The sequence below is a fragment of the Bactrocera latifrons genome, unplaced genomic scaffold, assembly GCF_001853355.1.
Source record: "Bactrocera latifrons isolate USDA-ARS-PBARC rearing strain unplaced genomic scaffold, ASM185335v1 scaffold_35, whole genome shotgun sequence".
In the NCBI taxonomy this organism is placed as follows: Eukaryota; Metazoa; Arthropoda; class Insecta; order Diptera; family Tephritidae; genus Bactrocera; species Bactrocera latifrons.
In genome coordinates this window covers 1,001,116-1,024,081 of record NW_017536990.1, presented here as the reverse complement: position 1 = coordinate 1,024,081, position 22,966 = coordinate 1,001,116, and the positions used below count along the sequence as shown (strand labels likewise).

The 22,966-nt window shown below is 33.2% G+C and overlaps 9 protein-coding genes across 9 annotated transcripts in view; 4 read left to right on the top strand and 5 right to left on the bottom strand.

Annotated features, from left to right (window-relative positions):
* Nucleotides 1–1,386: 1,386 nt before the first annotated feature.
* On the top strand, nucleotides 1,387–1,992 carry LOC108971577 (larval cuticle protein 8-like). The gene is made up of 2 exons (XM_018937742.1): nucleotides 1,387–1,584; nucleotides 1,707–1,992. Exons 1-2 carry the CDS (start codon nucleotides 1,466–1,468, stop codon nucleotides 1,903–1,905), a joined length of 318 nt encoding a protein of 105 aa, XP_018793287.1. The 5' UTR covers nucleotides 1,387–1,465; the 3' UTR covers nucleotides 1,906–1,992.
* An 855-nt stretch (nucleotides 1,993–2,847) lies between these two features.
* LOC108971580 (larval cuticle protein 8-like) lies at nucleotides 2,848–3,317 on the bottom strand. The gene has a single exon (XM_018937747.1). It carries the CDS (start codon nucleotides 3,259–3,261, stop codon nucleotides 2,953–2,955), a length of 309 nt encoding a protein of 102 aa, XP_018793292.1. The 5' UTR covers nucleotides 3,262–3,317; the 3' UTR covers nucleotides 2,848–2,952.
* Nucleotides 3,318–5,650: 2,333 nt separating this feature from the next.
* LOC108971575 (larval cuticle protein 8-like) lies at nucleotides 5,651–6,239 on the bottom strand. The gene is made up of 2 exons (XM_018937740.1): nucleotides 6,065–6,239; nucleotides 5,651–5,938 (listed from the first exon to the last, which is right to left on the bottom strand). Exons 1-2 carry the CDS (start codon nucleotides 6,181–6,183, stop codon nucleotides 5,740–5,742), a joined length of 318 nt encoding a protein of 105 aa, XP_018793285.1. The 5' UTR covers nucleotides 6,184–6,239; the 3' UTR covers nucleotides 5,651–5,739.
* A 1,342-nt stretch (nucleotides 6,240–7,581) lies between these two features.
* LOC108971592 (larval cuticle protein 5-like) lies at nucleotides 7,582–8,049 on the bottom strand. Its single transcript, XM_018937764.1, has one exon. It carries the CDS (start codon nucleotides 8,043–8,045, stop codon nucleotides 7,668–7,670), a length of 378 nt encoding a protein of 125 aa, XP_018793309.1. The 5' UTR covers nucleotides 8,046–8,049; the 3' UTR covers nucleotides 7,582–7,667.
* Nucleotides 8,050–12,545: 4,496 nt separating this feature from the next.
* On the top strand, nucleotides 12,546–13,002 carry LOC108971600 (larval cuticle protein 5-like). Its single transcript, XM_018937775.1, is given in 2 exon segments — nucleotides 12,546–12,613; nucleotides 12,615–13,002. Coding segments are annotated over 2 exon segments (393 nt in total). The 3' UTR covers nucleotides 12,940–13,002.
* A 3,204-nt stretch (nucleotides 13,003–16,206) lies between these two features.
* LOC108971599 (larval cuticle protein 5-like) lies at nucleotides 16,207–16,655 on the top strand. The gene has a single exon (XM_018937773.1). The coding sequence runs from the start codon at nucleotides 16,252–16,254 to the stop codon at nucleotides 16,561–16,563; it is 312 nt and encodes a 103-aa protein (XP_018793318.1). The 5' UTR covers nucleotides 16,207–16,251; the 3' UTR covers nucleotides 16,564–16,655.
* Nucleotides 16,656–18,156: 1,501 nt separating this feature from the next.
* Nucleotides 18,157–18,669, top strand: LOC108971609 (larval cuticle protein 5-like). Its single transcript, XM_018937787.1, has 2 exons — nucleotides 18,157–18,307; nucleotides 18,372–18,669. The coding sequence occupies exons 1-2, from the start codon at nucleotides 18,198–18,200 to the stop codon at nucleotides 18,577–18,579; spliced, it is 318 nt and encodes a 105-aa protein (XP_018793332.1). The 5' UTR covers nucleotides 18,157–18,197; the 3' UTR covers nucleotides 18,580–18,669.
* Nucleotides 18,670–20,001: 1,332 nt separating this feature from the next.
* LOC108971587 (larval cuticle protein 8-like) lies at nucleotides 20,002–20,643 on the bottom strand. The gene is made up of 2 exons (XM_018937759.1): nucleotides 20,410–20,643; nucleotides 20,002–20,342 (listed from the first exon to the last, which is right to left on the bottom strand). Exons 1-2 carry the CDS (start codon nucleotides 20,535–20,537, stop codon nucleotides 20,144–20,146), a joined length of 327 nt encoding a protein of 108 aa, XP_018793304.1. The 5' UTR covers nucleotides 20,538–20,643; the 3' UTR covers nucleotides 20,002–20,143.
* Nucleotides 20,644–22,757: 2,114 nt separating this feature from the next.
* The window catches only part of LOC108971584 (larval cuticle protein 8-like), a 3,845-nt gene continuing 3,636 nt past the window's right edge, over nucleotides 22,758–22,966 (bottom strand). The window contains exon 3 of the mRNA XM_018937754.1: nucleotides 22,758–22,963. Coding sequence (XP_018793299.1) covers nucleotides 22,844–22,963 — 120 coding nt within the window. The 3' untranslated portion in view covers nucleotides 22,758–22,843. The remainder of the gene's footprint in view (nucleotides 22,964–22,966) is intronic.

The window sequence follows — 22,966 nt, the reverse complement described above, 5'->3', positions numbered from 1 at the left end:
GGTTCACAACCACGCCTGAAATCTCGATTATCACTTTATCATGCGAGAGTATAAAATGTTCGGTGACACCCGAACTTAGCCCTTCCTTACTTGTTATTCATAAGGTGGCACACCTTAAAGGAATTATTAGTGTAAAATTATATCTCGTTATATTATTACTTTTGGATTTATGCACTGGAAAATGATCGAATCAAGTCGTATTTAAAATTTGTTTTATGGGAAGTAGGCCGGTTGTAGTCCGATTTCTCCCATTTTCACACTGTGACATAGGAATATGAGAAGAATGAAACGTGCTGAATTTAGTCGAAATCGTTTTGATCGGGACACGATGTATGTTATTTCATTAAAAAGTGTGTGGTGTCATTTAATGTCTCTGGAGAATTAGTTAGTAATTTATTGCGATTTTAGTAGTTTCTAACAGTACCGCTATATGACAGTAAGCGCTATTATCGTGGGTAAGATTGCTTATAATGTTTGCCCTCAGCAAATTTGGTTGTTGTAGCTTAAGTAGTCTAGGAGATATTGGCATTGGGCTTATTAGAGGACAGGGCCACCTCCACTTTTTAAAAAATGTTTGCTCACAGGTGACCCTTGCTGCTGCAGTCCCCTGTGCCAAATTATAGTTTTATATCTTAATTTAGTGTTTCGTTATGACACTTTATATGCCTTCGGTTAATGGCGATTTGTGGGCGTGGCATTGGTCCGATTATGCCCCTCTAAAACTCTACAATTTTAATTATTATAATATTCCTTACTAGAATTTTCAGTCAGATCAATCTATAAAGAGAAGTTTTTAGTAATACAAGCAACCGGTTCTAAGTTGCCCACGTGAAATTTGTAACAACTTCAAATCTTTAACCTAACCTTACCTCTCTTAATAAAATTTACCTTTTCTCCAGTAGCTCAATACCCTTTTGAAATATAGTTAAATTAATTCAGGAGCGCTCCGAGTTATCAGCTGTATCCATGCGTGGGTTGCCAAACACACGCACCAGAAATGACGTCAAATCATTTTAAATTTTATATCATATTTCAAATTTATAATTTATTTCCGATATAAATATTATATGAATTCATTCTACCATTAATTCTCTTACTGATAGTTTCATATTGCTTTTTCACATTTTTCCTTCCCATTTGCATACAAACGTCATTAACATTGGTAGGCTTTTGCTAATTTTAGACAAAACATATTTGCATAAAGTTGCTGATGCTAATTTTCCTTAAATTCCAGCTAAACTTGTTTCACACAATTTTTTTTTGTGTCCCACCAGACCATCAAAGTGATTACACGCGTGTTAAAAAATTACTAAATAAATGTATGCGCGCATGCCCTTTGCGGTTATTAATTTGCTTTGATAAAACTTTTGTATAAAAACATCTTGGAAATTTTGAAGATCTACAGTTAGTCGCCTGATCTCGCAATCTGCATAACCAGCGCAAAATTCAAAAACATAAAATCACCATGAAATTCGTTATTGTTTTCGTCGCCCTCTTCGCTTTGGCCTATGCTGCCCCAGCTGCTCCTGAAGCCGAAATTGTTGAATTGAGATCCGATGTTGAGCCTGAGAAATACAGCTTCGCGTAAGTTATTAATACTGCGACAAAAGTCCTTATCTGCGAGACATCGCATATATAATAAAATGGATTGAACTAGTTACGTGGAAGGTTTAAGAAAATAATATATTTTCGCTTGCGTTTTATAGCTTGAAGACCAGCGATGGTACATCGAAGGACGAAGAAGGTCACTTGGTCAATGTTGGTGCTGAAGATGAACACATTGTTGCCCATGGTTCTTACTCTTTCGTCGCTGATGATGGTCAAACCTACACCGTCACCTATGTTGCTGACGAAAACGGTTTCCAACCACAAGGTGCTCATTTGCCCGTTGCCCCTGAGGCATAAGCTATTACATCTTAATTGAATGAGATCTGTTGTTTGTTTTAATATAAATAAAAATAAAAAAACCGTTTTGATTGATGAACAATTAAACATATTGGTTTTTTTGTACTAACTTTATACATAATTTAATAACAGCTTGATGCAGCCAAAGCTCAGAAAAACCCGAAATATATTTAATTCTACACATGTGGATTGAAAACATGCGAATTTCAGAGGAAAATTGTTTTTGGAACATTTTGCGATGTTAGTGTATGGCTGTAATGAAATTGCTTGGTGAAAGATCGAGATAATGTAAGCGGATAGATGCCGAAAAGTGGAGAAAAAGTTGTTTAAAACGCAATAAAAACGAGGTTCTGCGTTGATTAATGAAAATTATTAAAACATGGATATATCATTCTGGGCCCAGTCCCCAGTTCGCTGAATGATTTTTGGTGGTGAAACTCAGACGACTTTTTCAAAAACCCGAAAACTCAACAGGATAAATATTATTACTTTGTGTTATTGGATTGATTGGACTTCCACTTTCATAAGTGTTTTTTATTATTTTTATTTTATAACATGATGGTTGAAACATTTATGGACCCAATAAACTGAGAGTTTCTTCAGGTTAGAAAATAAAATTAATGATTTATAAATTAGTTTCATTGTAATCTTTGTTTAGACCTTTCTTAAATAATCTAAACCTTAAAAGTAACAAAGATTAATGGCAGCGTGGAAGCTATAGTAAATATACTGATTTTAAATTGATATTTAATAATGTCATCGTTTAGCACTTAATGCACCTTATACAATACAGAAAGCGCGATAACACAGATGAGTTTAGAGTCTATATGATAACTCAGTATTCCAATAATTCTGTGTCAAATGCTTTTAATGATGCTATATTATTATATATGTTAAAAAATTTATATCCAGAAAATTTAAAAAACATTTTTTTTTGTATAAAAGATATAATAAAGCCTATTTTATTTAATTTTATCTCTCAATAATCACTCTCACAAATAATATAAAAAGAAAACTCCTTCGAAGCGTTCACTCCTAGTTGACTTTTTAAGCAACAGGCAAATGAGCACCTTGTGGTTGGAAACCATTTTCATCGGCAATGTAGTTGACTGTGTAGATTTGGCCATCGTCGGCAACAAAACTGTATGAACCGCGTACGGAAATCGATTCCTGCTCTGTGCCGATGTTGTTCAGCTGACCTTGTTCTTCGTGCTTGGAACCATCACTGGTCTCGTAACCGAAGCGGTAACCGTCAGGTTGGACATCAGAGTCCTGACGCACAATCTCAACTTGCTGTGCGGGCGGAGCAGCCAAAGCCACGGCGAAGAGGGCAACGAACACAATGACGAATTTCATTTTGATTTATTTTGTATAGTATGGTTTTTTGTCAGCTATGCTGTGCTTTATCAACTGATGATGATTGAATGACATATTCGTATTCGCTGGCATGCTATTTATACAATTACTAAATAATAATTTGAAGTTTATCTTCTCAATCGGCTTTAACGCATCTATTTCCTAGGTTTTGTTGAGTATAAATTAATAGCGTATTTAATTTTTTCTTACCATATCTCTTTTATGCTTACGCAGGTTTTCATTGACTCTCGGCATGTTTACTATTGACGCTTTATGGTCTGTTGGATTGGTTGCCCCAGCGTTGCAGCTTTTGTATTGTAAACAAGTTTAAGTTAGTTAGATCTTCTTCAGTGCGCGGAGTTTTTACTCTTTACAGATAACGTTTTATTTGTTGTTCTTTTTGATTTGAGTTTTAAACGAAGTCTATTTTTCATCTTTTCTTTTATAACAATATCCAATAACGAAAAAAAAAAATAATAATTAAAAACTCTTCCAAATCGGATTTTGTGTTACTATGTGCAGGTTGCAGTGCTAAATGCTTTTTACTGTATGAAATCTTAATTCACGCCTTCATGGCTCTACAAGGCTATGCAATTTGTAATGTTTTGAAGGCGTTGAATGACGAGGCGTATGCCGGTAATGGTTAGTTAAGAAACATGTTCAAATAGTTGAACAATGTACAGCTATAATACCCTTCACAAGTGCAATTTATATAGTATAAAAGAGTATAAAAAGATTTGTATAGGAAAAGGCTGTGTGCAAATTTTAGAGTCTCCGTCGTTGATTTTGGTTTAACTGAAGTACTGAATAAATATAATTAGTTATATCGTTGGAGATTATTTTTGTTTTTTAATATTTGAGAATGCAAAAGCATTTTATTATTTAAAAATTTCTCATTTCATATTATGACCATTATTTATGTTTTATATTTCCAAGATATCAGAAGAAGTTTCACAGAAATAATATTGTTTCTAATCAGTAGATTAGGATTAAGATTAAGTACGGTAGTAACAGCTTTCGGTAAGATAATTGTGTATGTTATATTAGGCTATGAGAAGTACCGAATCGGTTTTGTTTTCATTTCAGCAAAAAATCTCTTAAATTGACAGATATACATAAGCATTTTTTGAAAAGATTTACAAGACTTTTGGAGAGAGTATAGTAAAAGAATCGGTTGGAATATTGATTTCTTCCTCCAGTGTTTTTCGTTTAAGAGCTATCACACTTTTAATAGTTTTGAACAACGACACTATCCTTTTGATTACTGTTATTTGATTTATACTTCCTTTGGTCGTCATTGGAACAGACTTACTTCGGACTAAAACATAAATTATAAAAGTAATAATTTGATTCGCGTAACTCATTGCGCAATGCTTCAAATATCAGGATGACATAAACATCCAGCAGAGTCGGTTATTCGGGTAGCTACGAATCGGTTTACTTCAGTGATAATGCGTATTTTCAGAGATCCCATAAAATGCGCAAAGAAGACACTATTGCTGCTCTGGAGCAGAGTATCGAAGATACTCTAATAAGTCCGTTCACAATAGCGCCCAATTATTGGAGCTGTTGTCATGCACTTTATGGAAGATTTTGCGGAAAAAACGTAGTTTGCGGAAAAATAATAAAAGAATTGAAGCCGAATAGGCCCAAAACGAGATCGGTGACCATTTCGATTTACACAAGAAAATTTGGTTCAGCGATGAGACTCCGTTACATCTTCAAAAAGTCACTGTCACCTGCAGAATTGTAGGGTGTTGATGTGAACGACGTTTGAATTCAACAAGACGGTGCTACATGCCACACTTCCAACCAAACAGTCAATTTATTGAAGACAAGTTTTGTGAGCACATCATTTCACGTCATAGGCCTTTGGCGTGGCTTCCAAGATCGTACGATTTAACATCGTTGAACTGTTTTGTGTGCCTTGGAAGAGAATTTCCGGCTCGTTATTGCTAACATACGGCCGAAAAGTTCATACATAGAAATGTCGTACTTTGGAAGGTATTAAATCTTTCGGAATTTCGTGGCCAATCCAACTTCTCACAAATTTTGAACAATGGACAGATTCTGCCTCGAATATAATTTTTTTTAATCTAATTTGTGAAATGAGAGTTACTATACTTTATAGTTTAAGTTAAATGTGTGAATTATGTAAAAGTTTTTTCATAACAGTCTATCTTCCTACCTAAAAGAGATAAATTTGAACAAAAACTTGACCTAACTCCCATATAACCAATATCAGGATATTCCAACAACCAATTGACCACATATATGATTGGTTTTTTAGGTTTGCGGCATTTTAATAGTAAGTGGTATTAGGAAAAATACTTGTAGATATTTAAAGTACTAAATATAATGACCTTCCATCCACTAATAAAAAAAGTTATTTTTTTTCGTTAATCATTTATTCAACATCATTTTACTAATAATCTAATAACACTTTCACCAATCAAACTCAACTAATGAGAATGAAACTTATGCCTCAGGGGCAACGGGCAAATGAGCACCTGAAGGTTGGAAACCGTTCTCATCAGCAACATAGGTGACGGTGTAGGTTTGACCATCATCAGCGACGAAAGAGTAAGAACCATGGGCAACAATGTGTTCATCTTCAGCACCAACATTGACCAAGTGACCTTCTTCGTCCTTTGATGTACCATCGCTGGTCTTCAAGCTATAAAACACAGACGAAAATGGGTTATTTTCTTAATCTTTCCGAAGGATTGGTTCAATCCATTTGATTCTCTATGCGATGTCTCGCAGATAAGTATTTTTATCACAATATTAATTATTAACTTACGCGTAGCTGTATTTCTCGGGCTCAACATCGGATCTCAATTCGACGATTTCGGCTTCAGGAGCAGCTGGGGCAGCGTAAGCCAAAGCGAAGAGGGCGACGAAAACAATAACGAATTTCATGTTGATATTTGTTTTGGGTATTGCTGGTTGTGCAAATGCCGGAATCAGACTACTGAGTGTTGTAAACTGTAGGCTGATTCTTTGCTTTTATACGCAATGCGGCGACATATTATGTTTGCTGAATTCATAAAATATAACTATCAAATGAATTTTATTAATTCTTAAACTTGATTAGTTGTTTATATGTTAATTAACTAGACGAACCGGCGTAACTAAATTGTGTATCATTATGTGTATATATGTGTGTATGCATATGCTAGTAGCATAGGCCGTAAGCCCTGCCAGCTAGTGCTTCTTACTCCGTAAGATAATAATTGTATTATTATTTTTCATTTAATAAATAAATAAATAAATAACACGATATAAATTTTGGTGATGCTCTTTGTAATCGGCTGTATTTGCTTATGATTATGCGAAATAAAACAAGGGAATATAGTACATCTGCTAAAATAAACATATTTACGCACATATTCAGTAAAAAGTTTGCTTAAAAATCATATTAATTTCAACTCTCTCTATTGTATGTTTGCTACATATATCATATGCGAATAATGGCGCATGTGTGTGTATATCAGTTCTTTATGTTTATGCCTACGCCATTTGTTTGGCTTCTTAAGGCTTGCTAAAGGTTTTAGCATATTTTTTTTTTATTATAAAAAATTTTACTTTCTTGCTTTGTTGCATGTTTAGTATTTGCATGTTTTTCTCTCATTGACTTTAGTTTTCAGTACTTTAATATAAAAATAACAAAAAAAGTATATTTTTCGATATCGTTGGGTGTTGGTTGCAAATGAAACAGAAAAGAAGTTACATTACTCTTCTTCTTTTTTTGTGAAAGTGAAATTTTTTGAAAATAAAATTCGATTACTTCTCTATAATTTATTAAAAACATTTCTGAACTAATATTTTTACGATGAAGTAGTTAAAAACAATATGTTCTATCCTTTATCATTGGCCTTATATTTTTGTGCTAAAATCTGTTACATTTAATGCTTTTTATAACCTAAAGTATATTCTCTATATCCACTGAAGGCTTAGGTACGTCGTCAGACATCCGCCATTCTCCATATCCTCGAAAAGAATTGACAATAAAATTTTCTCAGGTGAGTCTGCTGCCGTTTTCTGTGGAATTTTCTTATTACATTGTTTATATTTTCTTGGTTTAACTTAATTACCTACTTATTTATGTATGCTACTAGTTCAATATTCAAAATGATATTTAAACTCTATTGCTTTTTGTTCCACTATTTTCGACTTGCCGATTTAGATGAGCTTCTTAAGCCTTTTTGGGATTTGTTTTATCTATACTATTATTATATTTGCCTTTGCAGACTTATAGAACATTTAAACTTTTTTTTTTAAACAGAATTCAACATAACCTAATAGACTAAACAACACTTTCTTTTAGCTTTTTGTTAACGGTAGCCAACCGTTTTTTTTATTTATTACACAATTCGATATTGAATGTAAGTAAATCGATTCACTTAAGCTTCTGGGGCAACTGGCAAATGAGCACCTTGTGGTTGGAAACCGTTCTCATCAGCAACATAGGTGACGGTGAATTTCTCACCAGTCTTCTCATCAACCCAGGAGAAGCTGCCGCTAACGGCGATAGCCTCGTTTTCACTGCCAACATTCTTCAATTTTCCAGCTTCTTCCTTCTTTGTACCATCGCTGGTCTCAAGGTTGTATATGTAGGACTCAGGACCAACGTCGGAGTCTAGACGCACAATCTCGGCTTCATGGTTGGGGCGAGCGAAGGCAACAGCCAACAGACAGGCGAAGATGAATACGGCTTTCATGATTGTTTTGATTTTGTGTGTTGTTCTTCCGTTGTGGTTAGAAAACTTAGTGGATGTCATTGCAAATGTTCCATGCCACTTTATACGCACGCCCGCGCGAAATTTCAGCAATGTAGTGTACTATTTTCTCTCTATATTTGTGGAAGTAAGCACTTGTATGGGTGATTAGTTTCCTGTTTAACTAAAATTTGTGAATATTCTAAGTTTGATAAAATGGAATTGCCAAAAATTGAAATGCATACACACATGCATGCATTTTATTGCCAAAATTAAAATAAACAAAGTAAATTTGAAGTATAATTTGTTGTTTTTAGCATCTCGACTTTCAGCTAAATGCATACAGTGCCATAACAATTCTAGTTGGTGTTAGATAAGCACTTTAGCGTTAGAATTTAATTTCTTTCATATACTCTAGCAGCTAGTTCCAAACCTGATGGAGAGGTTAGCTGATGCATATTTATGTTAGGTAATTAAATTTCGTTAACTCTACGCATTGCTATGCAACAGACATACAGATCTGACAAAAATTCAGTATATTTTTAATATTTTTATTTTTTGTAGCACCTTCTTGTTCAAACTTGTGCGAGCATGTTGCTAATTAGAAGACAAGTTCCAGTCAGCCACTTTGGCTCATCAAATAAACGCCCATATGTATATATATCTACACATGTGGGATCCTATTGTTAAGTGTGTTTTGTAGATGTGTATATTTCAAATTTTTTTACCAACTTAATTGCTATCAAGTTTTTGGCATTGGATTAGCTAATATACGAATTCTTCTATAATAATATTCGCCGGCTCTTTTGCATAATTCATGAGTTATAGGAATAGAAACACTTTCATTGACCTGTTTGGCATTAATGGACACTCGCACATATATGTATTATGTATATACATATCTATGTGTACAGAGCTCTTCGGTTGCTGCTATTTTAATTTAATTTTGAAATATACTATATATTATGTATATTATATATTTATAGACATACAACTCTCAATTCAGCTTAAAATTCTCAAGTCTTATTTTATGATGACCGGTTTGATTCTTTTGTGCATGCAAACATACAAACTTATATTATCTAGAAATATTCCTCCATGACATTATTTTTTATCCTGCTAAACAAGCAAACCCGAAACAATGGCTCAGCAAATTCACTTTCGTCATTATTGCAAACTTTTGTTGCTAAGATGGCAAAGTGATAAACGAGTCTTACCTATATACTATAGTGCATGTGTATTATACACATATTCAAATTTATATATTCGAGAAGGGTTAACTGCTAATTCGCGGTCCGAAAACTACAAACTCATGGCTTTCTTTAGAAAAAATTTGGTCTCAGAAGTACTGCTACCTTTTCTGGCTTATTAGCTGCTCAATTTGTTAAGCTTTATGCATGCTTATACATTTCATATACATATGCACTTATGTATATTCGTGTATGCACACGCAAATATCTACTTGTGCTTTAGCTGAACTTTACTTTGCATTTATAATTTCTTCTTTACGTCATTGAAATCCGTGTTAATAAATTAAACTGTCAAATAGGTATGTTATGTAAATTTTAAAGTTGTAGAAACAGTTATCAAAATGACACCGTTATAAATTGAGAGCCTTAGGCCCAGGTTCTACTTACGTCGTTTAGTAACAAAAGTCTTGAATGATGAAATATACTTCAATATTGTGCAATAAAAAATTGGAGTAAACCGAAAATAAACGGCTTCATCTAGACTGGAACTAGACATTTTTTATTGTTGGCAGAATACATATATGTATGTACTATATGTTGATCGGAGTTTCGAATTTTCTAATTGGAAAGTTTTGGATTCCATATACGATTCCAATTTTTAGTTCCTATTATTGGATTAAGAATAAAATCTTAATAATTAATTCCAATCACTATGGATTAAACTAACAAATAAAAAAAAAAACTTATTTTGAAATTAAAAGCTGGAATGGTATTGAATAAAAATTGAAAGATTTACGCAGTATTACTAACAGAAACACTATAATTATAAGCTAATATTCAGAAGATACACATTATTAATTCTAAAATAATTTCTATTTTTTTATTTTTTCAATTATAAGCTTGCAACTGAATTTTTCTAATTATTTAACCCGGTTTTTTAAATAAAAAATTAAAAATAAATTTGTATCCTATTTTTGGAATAAAATTTTTGTGTTAATTTTTCATTGCGGTACTAATAAAATGTTTTTGCTATCTCGTACTCTCAATTAAAAGTTTTAAAATAATTTTTAATTATGATTTTATGTTAATTCATATATTCTTTTATGCACCATTATCAACACTGATGTTAATATGTTATAAATAGCCTTTTGCATCCACCGAATAATTTGTAAGGTATGAATAATCAATAATGAACCTGGTATCATATAATATTTAAAGAATTGAAAAACATACAAATTGTAACATATATATTTTTGGTATAAAAACCTATTTCTCAACGCCACGCGGGCTCATCGTTAATGAACCTAGCATGTCACAAATCAATAAAGGCGATAAAAAATTTATAGAACTTGGCTTCTAATTATTCTCTCAACCAAATGCAAAAAGACTTTTCCGATTTTGTCGCTTTTAAAGAAGACTACATACAAAACCATTACAGTAATTGGATGCTGACCACGTTAAACTCTCGGAATACGATTTTTTGAGCTTGCGGGAGTTCCTGCGTAGATGTTTTGCTTATTACAAACTTTTTCAACAGTAAACATAAAAAGGGTATTTTCGTGGCTTTAGTTGTGTGCCACTGTAGAGGCCCTTGTATTTGATGAGATAAGAGGATAAGGAAGATAATTAGAATTATAAATTATGAAGGTTAAGTGTTGGAAAGCCTATGCAATATGACGAATAAGGTGTGGTTAATATAATAATATAAATAATGGATACATAGCAGTATGTGTTATCTGTAATATAAAGTAGACTACAAGTTCAGACTAAATAAAATAATAAATTTGAAAGTTTTAGGGGATTTTCGAAGAAAATACTTAAAATTTTAAATCAATTATATCCTAGCTCTGACATTTTCTTAAGGTCGGATTCAAATTAAGTATTACCTTCCCAACGAATTATATTTTTCTTTCCGTTAACTTTTTTTCTTTTTTTATATATATGTGAGTTTCATGAAATAGCACATATAGCAATACTCACAAAAATATGGTTAAATTTCTTTTTTATTTATATATATGTAAGAATTTAATTTTTTTTTTTCTTAAATTAGGGCACTTGTGAGTGTCATGATTATTGGCTTTGCAATACTCACAGTGAAAAAATTTTCCGCACTTAATATTAGTGGGATTAATTCCCATTTAATTAATAAATATAGGCCTTACTTATAACTAATTTTATGTTGTTGCTGATATTGTTACTGTTGCTGTTGCTTTTTGAGTAGAATTTTGGCGGTTGTTTGTGCGACGGTCGTTGTTGGCGGCCGTGTGCAAGGTTTAGATGAAATAAGGTGTTTTTGGCGTAATTTCTGATTAGCAGAAATTTTTTGATTCTTTTGTTTTTATGAGGGGCTTTCAGCGTTTTTTATGTGGATGTTTTATGGATCCACATACTTTCTATCATTTCTTTGAAATTTTCACAAATGTTCACCGTCAGTTTTTTCTTCAATTCAAATTTTGAAGTCACTTTATATTTGCTGTCATAGTGTTTTGTTTAAATTTTTTTTAATCGTTGTAACGCGTACGCTTGCTTGTTGTTCGCCAGTAATATGTTTAGACGTGGCACGTTCGATTGGCCGAATCTTATTACTATATTTTGGTCCAACAGGAGTTTTACGATTCTCCTGGCAGGCTTGCTAATTAATTATTACCCTCCTGGCAGGATCGCCAATTAATTTTTCAGTTTGAGTTTTGTGGGCAACCACGGGCAACTCCGTGGTTTTCCTTATTTTCTTTCTTCTTATATATAATATTTTCTTAAGCCTAGATAGAAATATAAATCTTAAGTTCTAAGATGTATATCTACAATCCATTTATGACGAAATATATGGGTCGTAAGTATCATGTTACGTATATGTGACAAATAATACAAATAATAGATATATTCATGTAATATGAACTGGTGGTATTAACTTTCACACTTCTGTTAGTCAAAATGATAATTATCCAAGTTGATCATACTTGAAAGCCGTCGACTCTAGAGGGGGTCATAATCTTCTTCTAGTTGAAGAAGTTAAATTAAGTAATAATGCAATAAAACAGAAAAAATCCAATGAAACAATATTTAATATTATCATTATAAAAGTTCTCCATACTGACGTTTTATGATATTTGAATATTCATACCTCACTACCGATGTTTTCTTAGTACCTTCATAACTTTTCATATAATTACAATCTACCACCGAGAAAAAGCTCGCAGAAAATAAGATAACAATAATATCATATTCTACATCGTTTAGGTAAACACATTTCAAATATATGCATTTGAATTTGAAACTGTAAATATGTTTGCATACATTAAAATTTGATGACCGCTAAAACCAGATTTGACAACAATTGTGGAAATGAACATATGAACATCGGAAATAATATAAAATGGCACAGCGGCTGAGCAAAAGTATCCACAAATTTAACAACGTTTATCGCAGCAGCACAGATCCACCACAAACTAGTCAACATGAAAGCCGCCATCATCTTCGCCTGCCTCTTGGCTGTTGCCTTCGCTCGCCCCGAGGTCTCCATCGTTCGTCAGGATGCTGATGTTCAGCCAGAAAGCTACAAATTCGATGTTGAAACTAGTGATGGAACCCAACACTCTTCATCCGGTGTCTTGCAAAATGTTGGTTCAGACCACGAAGCCATCGCCGTAAAGGGTTCCTACTCGTGGGTGGATGAGAAGACTGGTGAGAAATTCACCCTCACCTACATTGCTGATGAGAACGGTTTCCAACCACAAGGTGCTCATTTGCCAGTTGTTCCAGTTGTTTAAATTTGTGATCAAAGGAAGTTAAAGTTTTGTTAATGGAAAATAAATTAATTGCAATATTTGAAATCTGTTTTTATATTATTCTATACATATTTAGGAATTATACCATAATGCTGCTTTTTCACGGCTAAGTCAGTGATTATTCCTGTAAGCCATAAACATTTTCGTGTTAACAAGTATGGTATTGTATAGTACCACTTCATAAAGATCACCAAGTTTGCCAAACTATTCAGACAGTAAAAAAGTGAATGTGATATTTACTAATAAATCCTCAGTAATTCATATTAACTTGATGCATCCGATAGAGTAAATGGATAACGTCAAAATTAAAGGTAGTTCAACTCCCAGCGAGTTCGTAATTCTTCTTTTATATTATAAATGGTATTAAAGTTCTATTAAATAGTTGTACAATTATATCGAAGCCAAAATTAAATCAAATTAATATTATAGGCCTCACGGCTTTCTCAATTTAGATACAAAATTTTAGATATTTAAAATAATCTGAAGAACTTATTAAAAGTTGCCGTATAAAAATGTTGTTCGTTCGCCATATACACCAACATGGCAGATAAATATAAATATTATAAACAAAACCAGCTTAGTTTTTGTGAATAATATGTTAAACGAAATTAAAGTAAAACTGGAACTATTAGTAAAGTTTATTATTCGAATATATATTTAGATATGTATGTATATATATATAAATAATAGTTGTAGACAGAGCCAGGAAGTGCCGGTTGCAAATGTCAAAAAAATATACAAATTATCTCTTAGAGCAGTATAAAATAGCACAAGGTTTTAAATGAGTTCTACACTGAACCAGCAACGTGAGTTGTAAGAACACATAAAAGCCGGAGAAGCGAATAATCAAACTATAACCTACCATGAAACTTTTATTCGTATTTGTCTGCCTGCTGGCAATGGTTTTGGCACAAATAAATTACGGTTCGAGTCCAGATAAATTAGAGTTCGGCCCAGGTTTTCAATCGCAAGGCCACGTGGATGAAGGTTACGCTGCCGGCGAAGATCTCTTGTTACCACCACTTGAAGAAAATGAAAACGCCTACTGATTAACTGTATTTAACTGGGAAATGGTGAAACTAATTGGGGGTTGAGCAGGAAATTATTAAATAAAATTGTTGTTCGTATATTTTAAGTATTATTAAGGAATAATTGAAGGTATACGAATAGTTCATCACTATCTGTGTCCAACTACTTTGTAGAGAAAATGTGTACGAAATAGATAAAAAAATATACATAATTCGAAAATATGTGATTGCAAAATTGTAGCATCACTAGAGTTAAATGCAATTTCGTTGCCACAGTTACGGGAGCGCAGATGTGTTCATTTTTATTTTATAAATTTTATGTTTCAAATAAATTTTATTTTTTGCTTGAAAAAATGCATATATTAATTTATGGATATATACTTGTATAGAAATGAAATTGTAATCTACATGAAGCAAAATTATCTGCTGGTTATCACATATTTATAACAAAACTTGCAAAAATCAAAACCAGGGAAATACCTTAAGGTGCTAACCGTCAATCTGAGGATCGGAGTCTAAGCAATTTTATATTATATACATATATTTATACTGAATACACACACTAACCGACATACTCCATATAAGGCTTAGAAATACGAAAGTCATTATATGGGGTAGTATTGCTCCAATTTACTTCAATCAGAGATGTGTATAAGAGACAGCTGAATACACACACTAACCGACATACTCCATATAAGGCTTAGAAATACGAAAGTCATTATATGGGGTAGTATTGCTCCAATTTACTTCAATCAGAGCGGCAAAAGTGCTTCGGAAAATGGTTCTCCATCATTTCAAACTGAAGTCCAACTGATAATCAGCCTAGTGGACTGCACGTGATAAAACGATCCTCAAGCGTGGAAAGATGAAAAAGTCAGCTGGCAAGTTATGGCGTCACTCCTTTGATTACTGAGCCAATTATGATCCATTGCACTGCGTATTTGATTGCAGTTCTATTCTACCATTACCAATATTTAGCAATTGTATTATTTTTTAGGAAGGATAAGTTTGAAATTGTTCGCATATACTTCATTGTTTCCGATTAAATATTGCACAGCTCTGACCTTTTTGTCAACACTGCTGTATATTTGTATGCTAATATATACTAACCAATACGACAAAACACAATAATAATAGCTGCTTTTATACACAGTATAAGATATATGAGACCTTCCCAGGTTGAAAAACAGTATTTGTACAAGGATTGATATTTGTCGCACTATCCAATTTCTAATACGGTCTTTTAATGACTAGGTTCCGTTGCGTACCAAATCGGTTCAAGTCGTAGAAGTAGTTCCTTAAGTATTAAATTTAATCAAAAAGGATTCTCGTTAGAAAATTTGGTGTGAATATTTGAATTTATTACGATTGGAAAATTTAAAGAACGCTGAGAAACGTATTGTTACCTCGTGTGACACCAAATATTTATGAATGATAAGACCAACACAATCTGATATGAACTTAATTTTACGGTAATTCAAAATAATATTTTGCAAGCTCGGCTAAGACTAAAGAAACCATCTTTTGATGAGTTGCTAGTTTTCCTCTACAAATATATTTAACACGCGAAATATCTTTAATATTTTTTCTAAAATACCAAATCCCGCATCATACCGCAAATACCAGCTCTCGAAGGCTATGAAAGTTATGCACTTGTCTTGGAGGTTAGGTACATATAAGTACAAAACATGTAGATTCGGCATGCTTGATAATTAAATTGGGATAACAAGAATTTCTAATAATTTAATATGGAAAAAATAAAGTATTAAAAAATTAAATAGAAAATGTAAAAAATTTTCACGAACGATTTTGAAAACTGTTCTTGCGGAATAAATGTTAAAACCGATTGCTCATAGCCTGGTGGAATACGTTAAATTTTTTTATAGCGAATTTGCATAAAAATGTTTGGAACGGTAAATAGATTTATATTTAGACAATTTTATTAATTCAAAAGAATGATGCGAGAACACATTGAAAGCAGCTATAATAAAATAAAAGAATTTAACTGGAAATATGAGCGGTTCTAGTATGCATTCTGCAGCTTATGCAATCCCACCGATACAATCTGCTCAATATAACGGGCTCATGATTAAAACCAGATTTAGAATTGGTAAAAAAAAACAAAATATAATTTCGTGAATGCTGATTAGAGAACTTTATGCACCTGGAATAATATAAAATGCCCGGGTGAGTTGAGAAAGTTATCCACTAAGTTGACAACGTTTACCGCAGCAACATAGCTCCACCGCAAAACAAACCAATCACCATGAAAGCCGCTATCATCTTCGCTTGCCTTTTGGCCGTTGCCTTCGCTCGTCCTGAGGCTGAGATCGTCAAACAAGATTCCGATGTCGGACCCGAGAGCTACTCATTCGACGTCCAGACCAGTGATGGTACCCAAAAGAGCGAAGCTGGAAAATTGAAGAACGTTGGCAGTGAAAACGAGGCTATCGATGTTACCGGCAGCTACTCATGGGTTGATGAGAAGACTGGCGAGAAATTCACTGTCACCTACGTTGCTAACGAGAACGGTTTCCAGCCTTCAGGTGCTCATTTGCCCGTTCCCCCAGTTGTTTAAATTGTTGACGTGACGAAGTTAATGGTTATTCTAATGTAGGGTTTTTATACTATAAATAAATTGAATGCAATTTTTGAAAATCGAAATACTTTAATTCTATATTTTTTCTTGAGTACGAGAGAGGTATATAAAGAACACATATATACATATGTACGAACATCATATTGCTTAAGTTTTTTGAATAATGATATGTTTAATGTTTATATTTAGCATATATATGTGATCTTTATAATATAATAGATGGTAATAATAAGACATTAGAATTGGCAGTGGCAATCGGAAGTTTGCCGCGTAGAATAATATCCTTTTAAGGGGAGTAGAGTTAATTTGTATAAAACAAAACACATTTTTATGATTTCTCTTTGTGAAACAGTTAAAATATATTCACCAATGATACATTATATAATTTATTATCAAGAGTCAAACCAATATGACAAATGAAGAATACTCTGTTAAATATTCGTGGAGAAATTGAAAAAATACGGCAATGCTATCAAGTATTCGGATGAGTCTTGGAAAAAGAACGCTTTTGTTTTATTGCCATTTTTAACTCGATGCTGGGTCATCCGATTCCTTCGTTAGGATAGACCGGATATGGTTTTCTAAATCTAAATTTTTGTTTTCAAAGAAAATTTTGAAGAAAAAAACTTGATTTTTATGAAAAAAATTTAAAAATCTGTAGCGTTACCTCGTAAATTAGGTATGTATCGAAATAGTGTTAGTCTACTACTCCCCTACTTGATTTATTTGCTAGCAAATCTTGTTAAATAAAATTTTGACAGTCATGTTGGAAGCAGAAAAGTCAGCACATACACTATCCACTAACCATTAACCTTTCATTTCACTACGCTCTTCGCCTTCCAAATATAAATGTATATGTAATACAAAAACCAAATCACTGACTCGTAGTTTTGTTTAGATTAGATATGGAAGCGGCCGTAATCACAGTTTTTGTGAAAAATAGAAAAGAACAATATCCTTCCAAGTACGCTTCCATATGTCATCTAAACAAAACTATGAGAGTGAAAATATTTCACTATTGAGTCAGTTTCTTCATCGGGCAGTGGCTCGAAGTGTTTATTGGAACGCATTCAGATAATACAATTTTAAGATTTACTTTTTACTTTCAATAGCCATGTAATTGCTTTATGATCGGTCTACCTGGCGAATGTAAGATAGATGAATTTATTGTTTTATATCTCTTGTTTGTATATTTGAATAAAGAAATCAAAATGAAGAGAACCCGTTTTAATTTAAGATTTCCTCTAAAAGAAGTTGGCGCACGCTAATAGAAACGAGTTTTCAAAAGAACAATAAACCTTTTTATTTTCTCCTGTACACATTTGTATCAAGGTAATTAACAATAAATTCAAAATTAATTGAAACTCCGGTGTAAGTAAACAAAAATTAAGTTCTAATACAATTAGCTTGATATACAATTAAATAAATATATAACACATATATAAGAGGATTGGCATATAGTTGAATCTTTTCGAATTCCCTTTCTAAAAGAAATTCAGTGGCAGAAAAGTCGAGTATAAATAAAAGCTGCGGAGTTTTAATTGCATTCAAAAAGTTCTAAGCTTTCGACAAGTTTACAAGCAACCCTTAGCCTTCGAAAGTAATCTGTTATAATGAAGTTTGTAATTTTGTGTGTTGCCATTTTCGTATTGGTCTCAGCACGCCCTGATGTGGAAATCATAAAATCTGAGTCTGATGTACAACCTGATTATTATACCTTCGAGTAAGTAAAATAAATACTCATATGATTTTGACGATGCGTGTTATATTAAATTTTAAAAATCTAGCTTGGAGACCAGCGATGGCACTAGCAGACACGAAGAGGGCGTCGTTAAGGATGCTGGCACCGATCATGCAGCTATAAGCGTACAAGGGTCCTTCAGCTATAAAGATGAAAAGGACGGTACACAATATTCCGTTAGCTACATCGCCGACGAGAACGGTTTCCAACCGACCGGCGAACATCTCCCACCATTGCCTGCAATCCAGCATTGAACAGATTTTCCAAGCAAAGCATATCAACTTGTATTTACTACTTTTTCTATTTCTTTAGCAATAATGGAAGTTAAATAAATCAGCACTCGGCAGCAGCAAACCATGCAATAATTACAATTTTATTTAAACAGCAAACTAAAAGAGAGCGAAAGTAAGCGCGTGGAACTGATTTCAAGTGAGTGAAATTATTCGATGGACGCCATTCGGTCATTTCAGTAAAAATATATACACATGAAATACAAAAGTTTTTATAAATCCATTAGGTTAAGTCATGACGTCGATCTTATCTGGGATCTCACTTGGACAACTTAGAACGTCAGTCAGGAACTTGAGGGGGGAGCCTGATTTAGAGACTTCAAAAAATAGATATTTTTGAGAATTTGTTTTGGGATGGAAAGAAATAATTGATTAAAGGGAAATTTGTAAGGTTTATAGTTATATATTTAAAGATCATCCCAAAAATATGAAATATTTGATATTCTGCCTTTGGGAAGCAACTCGCATCTGCATTTGACGGACGGTGCGCAGGATGCAGGTCGCAATTTCTATCGGGAACAAAAAATTCAAAGACATTCAGATTTGTTTAGAACTTGTCTTCTAATGTGAAATTCTACAATTTTTTTTAAATTGAAAAAGGGGGTTTTGACAAAAAAATTACTTCATTCTGTTTAAAAACTTGATTTTTCTTAGTTTTTAGTTTAAATAGATGATAATTTAACGCCAAAGATAATAAACTTTGTCCCAATTATATACCACATTAAGTTTTTTTTTATCCTGCTCGCCAATGAAGAAAAATCGTAGAAATGAAAAACCGAGAAATCGCGCGTTTCTGCTCAGCGCTCATATTTCTGCTAGATGCTCGATCACTATTTCCCTTCTAGCTTCGACAACATTTCGAATTCCCATCTATAACTTTGGGGAATATTTCTAGATATTTTTTAAAGAGACTTAAGTAAAAACAAAAATCGATTTTTTGAAGCTTCTAAAGCAGGATCCTCCCTTGGCCAGTGGGGTTTCATCTCGGTCACATTCCAATCTAAACAGACAAAGCCTTCCTCGTCTGCTCGGCAGTTGCTAACGAAGTTGCTTGATGTTATTTCTAGTGAGGACAGACACTCCTTGATCAGCTTTGAGCACACAATTAGCCAGCACTAGTATTGCCGCTTTGCTGTTTTAGTGAATTCTCGCGTCTCTGAAATAGGCTGTGCTTCGTAGCTGTACGTCCACAGTCACCACCTGCCAAAAATCTACTGGATGACTGTATGTTAAAACATACGTGTTTCCATATAAATCACTCTGCGCTGTTTTCTACACCTGTGCTTCAATAGTGTTACTGAATCAAAATGATCGATAGTTGTTAAAATAATTAAAATTCATAATTTTGTTTAGCTTTTCTGTATATTTCATACTGTTGCGTTTGACTTTGTAATACTTATATTATCTCTTCTATGACTACATGTAAAATACCCATACAAAAATATATAACTCTTGGATTTCTCTAGCTACTAATTCTCTGGACAATTCCATGAACTCTTCCGTTATGCCTTAAGGATTCAAAGGATTTTTAGTGAATACCCACATTGGGTAAATGAGCACCTTCGGGCTGGAAGCCATTCTCATCGGCAATATAGTTGACGGTATAAGTTTGACCATCATCAGCGACAAATGAATATGAACCGCGCACAACAATCGTCTCGTCCTCGGCGCCGATGTTTTTCAATTGACCTTCCTCATTGTGAGTCTTACCATCGCTGGTTTCTAAACTGGAATAAAAATGTTTAGTTTAGTTAATGAGCTGGGCATTTGCCCACGTTTTCGTCCAGCACTTACGCGAATGAGTAACCATCAGGCTTCACATCCGAATCCAAGCGCAAAATTTGCGCCTGCGATGGATCATCGATGGGCACAGCCACGACGACGGCAATGAAAAATGCGGCGAACACAATAGCGATTTTCATTTTTGTTGTTATATTTTTGTATACACGATTATACCGATTTGTAGAATATTTCCAAAAGGTTCTGTTATTGCGCACTAAACTACACGGGCCGTACACACGCTTGACCAAGTTGATGACTTATGATTGCTGACCAAGTACGCAACACCAATTTATAGCGTTTCGACGACTAGGCCAAAACAATGATAGAATTATACTATAATAGACTATTATTTAGCTAAATAACAAAAAACAAAACAAAAAACTAAGAGTAAACCGTGTAAAATGTAGTGTTTGCATAGAGATGAGCGGAGAATCTCAATAATAATAACAATAACTAGTAAGTATAATTACTGGTGCCCGAAAACTATATAAGCTGACAAGTTTTATATTTTTTCTATAATTAATGCACTCATCAGCTGAGACAAACGCGCATTAAACCTAAGCATACACACACAAACTCTTTGGAAAAAACGCAACGGATTCTGCGTGTTTTGCTGATGGCGCATGCAACTCAGCTTCGGTTTTTCACTTCTGTGTATTTGTGTCTGAAAATTAAAGCAATTCGTTGCGTATTTTGTGTTTCGCATTTCATAAAAAAATTTATTTGGTGTTTATGAGTTTAAAAATATTAAAACTTCTGTACATACGCGATGGTGCTGAAATGTAGGCAACAGCCATGAGATATTACGAGCAAAAGACAAATTAGAAATACTGTTTAGATAAAAAAGAGAAAATTAAATGAAAACGCCCTTACCTCCTTCGTTGGGATTTTTTTACATCAAATAAATATCTATATAAATATATTTATATCTATTCTAGATCAACAAATATATAAATCAGTTCTTCATAGCTTAAGATTTTAGCTATTATAAATTGTACTGCGACGTATTGAAAAAGAACGCAACCGTTTCCGTAACGCAGCCTGGATGACCTTAGTTATGTACACATAAAAGTGTAAACAAAAACCGTATTTGTCATCCTCAGTTCAAAGTGCTTGTTGTAGATATAGTCGTCATATTAGTGGCGGTAGTAAAGCTAATTTTTTGTTCATTAACCTACACATGTATACACGTACACACGAGGTTTAAATGGTTTATTAGCATTTTTACTGAATTAATCATTTTAATGTGGCACATCTCATTTCTTCGTAAATTATTAATATTTAAGAAATATTACCACTACATAAGTATGTACAGCAATATACATATATACATATTTATAAGCAAGAGCTTTGACTAATTAATTATTGACTTCATTATTCGAAAATTTTAAAATATCAAAAAAATAAAAATTATTTTAATAACAAATAATAATTTTTATCTATTTATATATTTTTGACAAATTTTAAGAGCTGTGTTGGTATATATCAGCTTTTTACGTCAAATTTTGATTAAAGTAGTTATAAGTGAATTAAAAACATTTTTATAAAATTTTAGGATATTTTCTTCACAGATGCCTCTACAGGGAGAGGGCTATAAAGAATAATATGAGCCCGCAAACAAGTTTAAAATGTTTATTTTTTTGGTGCTTACATTATTTAGTATTAGTATTTAGTTCGGTTTCTAAGTCTACTGAAAAATTTAAAAATGCGTTTAGCTGGCGCTGGTAGGTCAAGCTAGAGTAGATTGCAAGAAACCTACAGATATATTACCTATAGCAAAGTTCATCTTACTGCTATCGTAATAGTAATTACTGGACATTGTCGAAAAGGAATTTTTCAGTAATTCTAAAAAATATTGCCGGAAGGAAGTTATCAAAGTTGTATGTACCAATGTGCGACACTTTCTCTTCCAATGTCCAGCCTTTGCTAGAGTAAGGTTGAAACATCGCGACAGTTTTACTATTGGTGAACCAGGAGACGTAGCCGAAACATCACGTAATCTTACCAAGGTACCTCAAAGTTTTATTTTCCTTTATTGGATTTATGAAAATTCTTTTCAGTTTTGCACCTTCATATATTGCTTTGTTTTTATTTTATCTTAATTTTTTTTATAACGCTGGGAAGATTTTACCTTTAAATTCGAGTAATACGTATTTGTAATCGGGTTATGTACATATCTTGCAGCTGAAGAGATTATTAACATAAATCAGTCCAACTTACTCTTTTAGTTCGCAAACTAAAATAATGCGTGAGGAGGTCGTTCAACGTCAAAAGGACTCGTTGGTTAGATCTCGTGCTAATGTTTGCTTTTAATCAATTACAAACCATAAAATTTTTTGAACTTCAAAACAAATTCAGTATTAAATTTATATTCGTCTCTTCTTTATTAATTTAATACTAACTAAAACTAGTCAACAAGTAACAAGAAGAAGCGTAATCACAGTAATTAGGCGACAGGGATATGGGCACCTTGGGGTTGGAAACCATTTTTGTCGGCAATGTAGTCCACTCTGTAGGTCTGACCATCATCTCCGATGTACGAGTAGAAACCGCGGACAACGATAGCCTC

Excerpts from the sequence above, each read along its gene's own strand:
- LOC108971587 (XM_018937759.1), bottom strand. The coding sequence starts at position 20,537 with ATGAAAATCGCTATTGTGTTCGCCGCATTTTTCATTGCCGTCGTCGTG. Across the intron at positions 20,343-20,409 it reads CCTGATGGTTACTCATTCGC|TTTAGAAACCAGCGATGGTA; the intron begins GTAAGTGCTGGA and ends TTTTTATTCCAG.
- LOC108971575 (XM_018937740.1), bottom strand. The coding sequence starts at position 6,183 with ATGAAATTCGTTATTGTTTTCGTCGCCCTCTTCGCTTTGGCTTACGCT. Across the intron at positions 5,939-6,064 it reads CCCGAGAAATACAGCTACGC|CTTGAAGACCAGCGATGGTA; the intron begins GTAAGTTAATAA and ends TGTGTTTTATAG.
- LOC108971609 (XM_018937787.1), top strand. The coding sequence starts at position 18,198 with ATGAAGTTTGTAATTTTGTGTGTTGCCATTTTCGTATTGGTCTCAGCA. Across the intron at positions 18,308-18,371 it reads CCTGATTATTATACCTTCGA|CTTGGAGACCAGCGATGGCA; the intron begins GTAAGTAAAATA and ends TTAAAAATCTAG.
- LOC108971599 (XM_018937773.1), top strand. The coding sequence starts at position 16,252 with ATGAAAGCCGCTATCATCTTCGCTTGCCTTTTGGCCGTTGCCTTCGCT.
- LOC108971580 (XM_018937747.1), bottom strand. The coding sequence starts at position 3,261 with ATGAAATTCGTCATTGTGTTCGTTGCCCTCTTCGCCGTGGCTTTGGCT.
- LOC108971577 (XM_018937742.1), top strand. The coding sequence starts at position 1,466 with ATGAAATTCGTTATTGTTTTCGTCGCCCTCTTCGCTTTGGCCTATGCT. Across the intron at positions 1,585-1,706 it reads CCTGAGAAATACAGCTTCGC|CTTGAAGACCAGCGATGGTA; the intron begins GTAAGTTATTAA and ends TGCGTTTTATAG.
- LOC108971592 (XM_018937764.1), bottom strand. The coding sequence starts at position 8,045 with ATGACATCCACTAAGTTTTCTAACCACAACGGAAGAACAACACACAAA.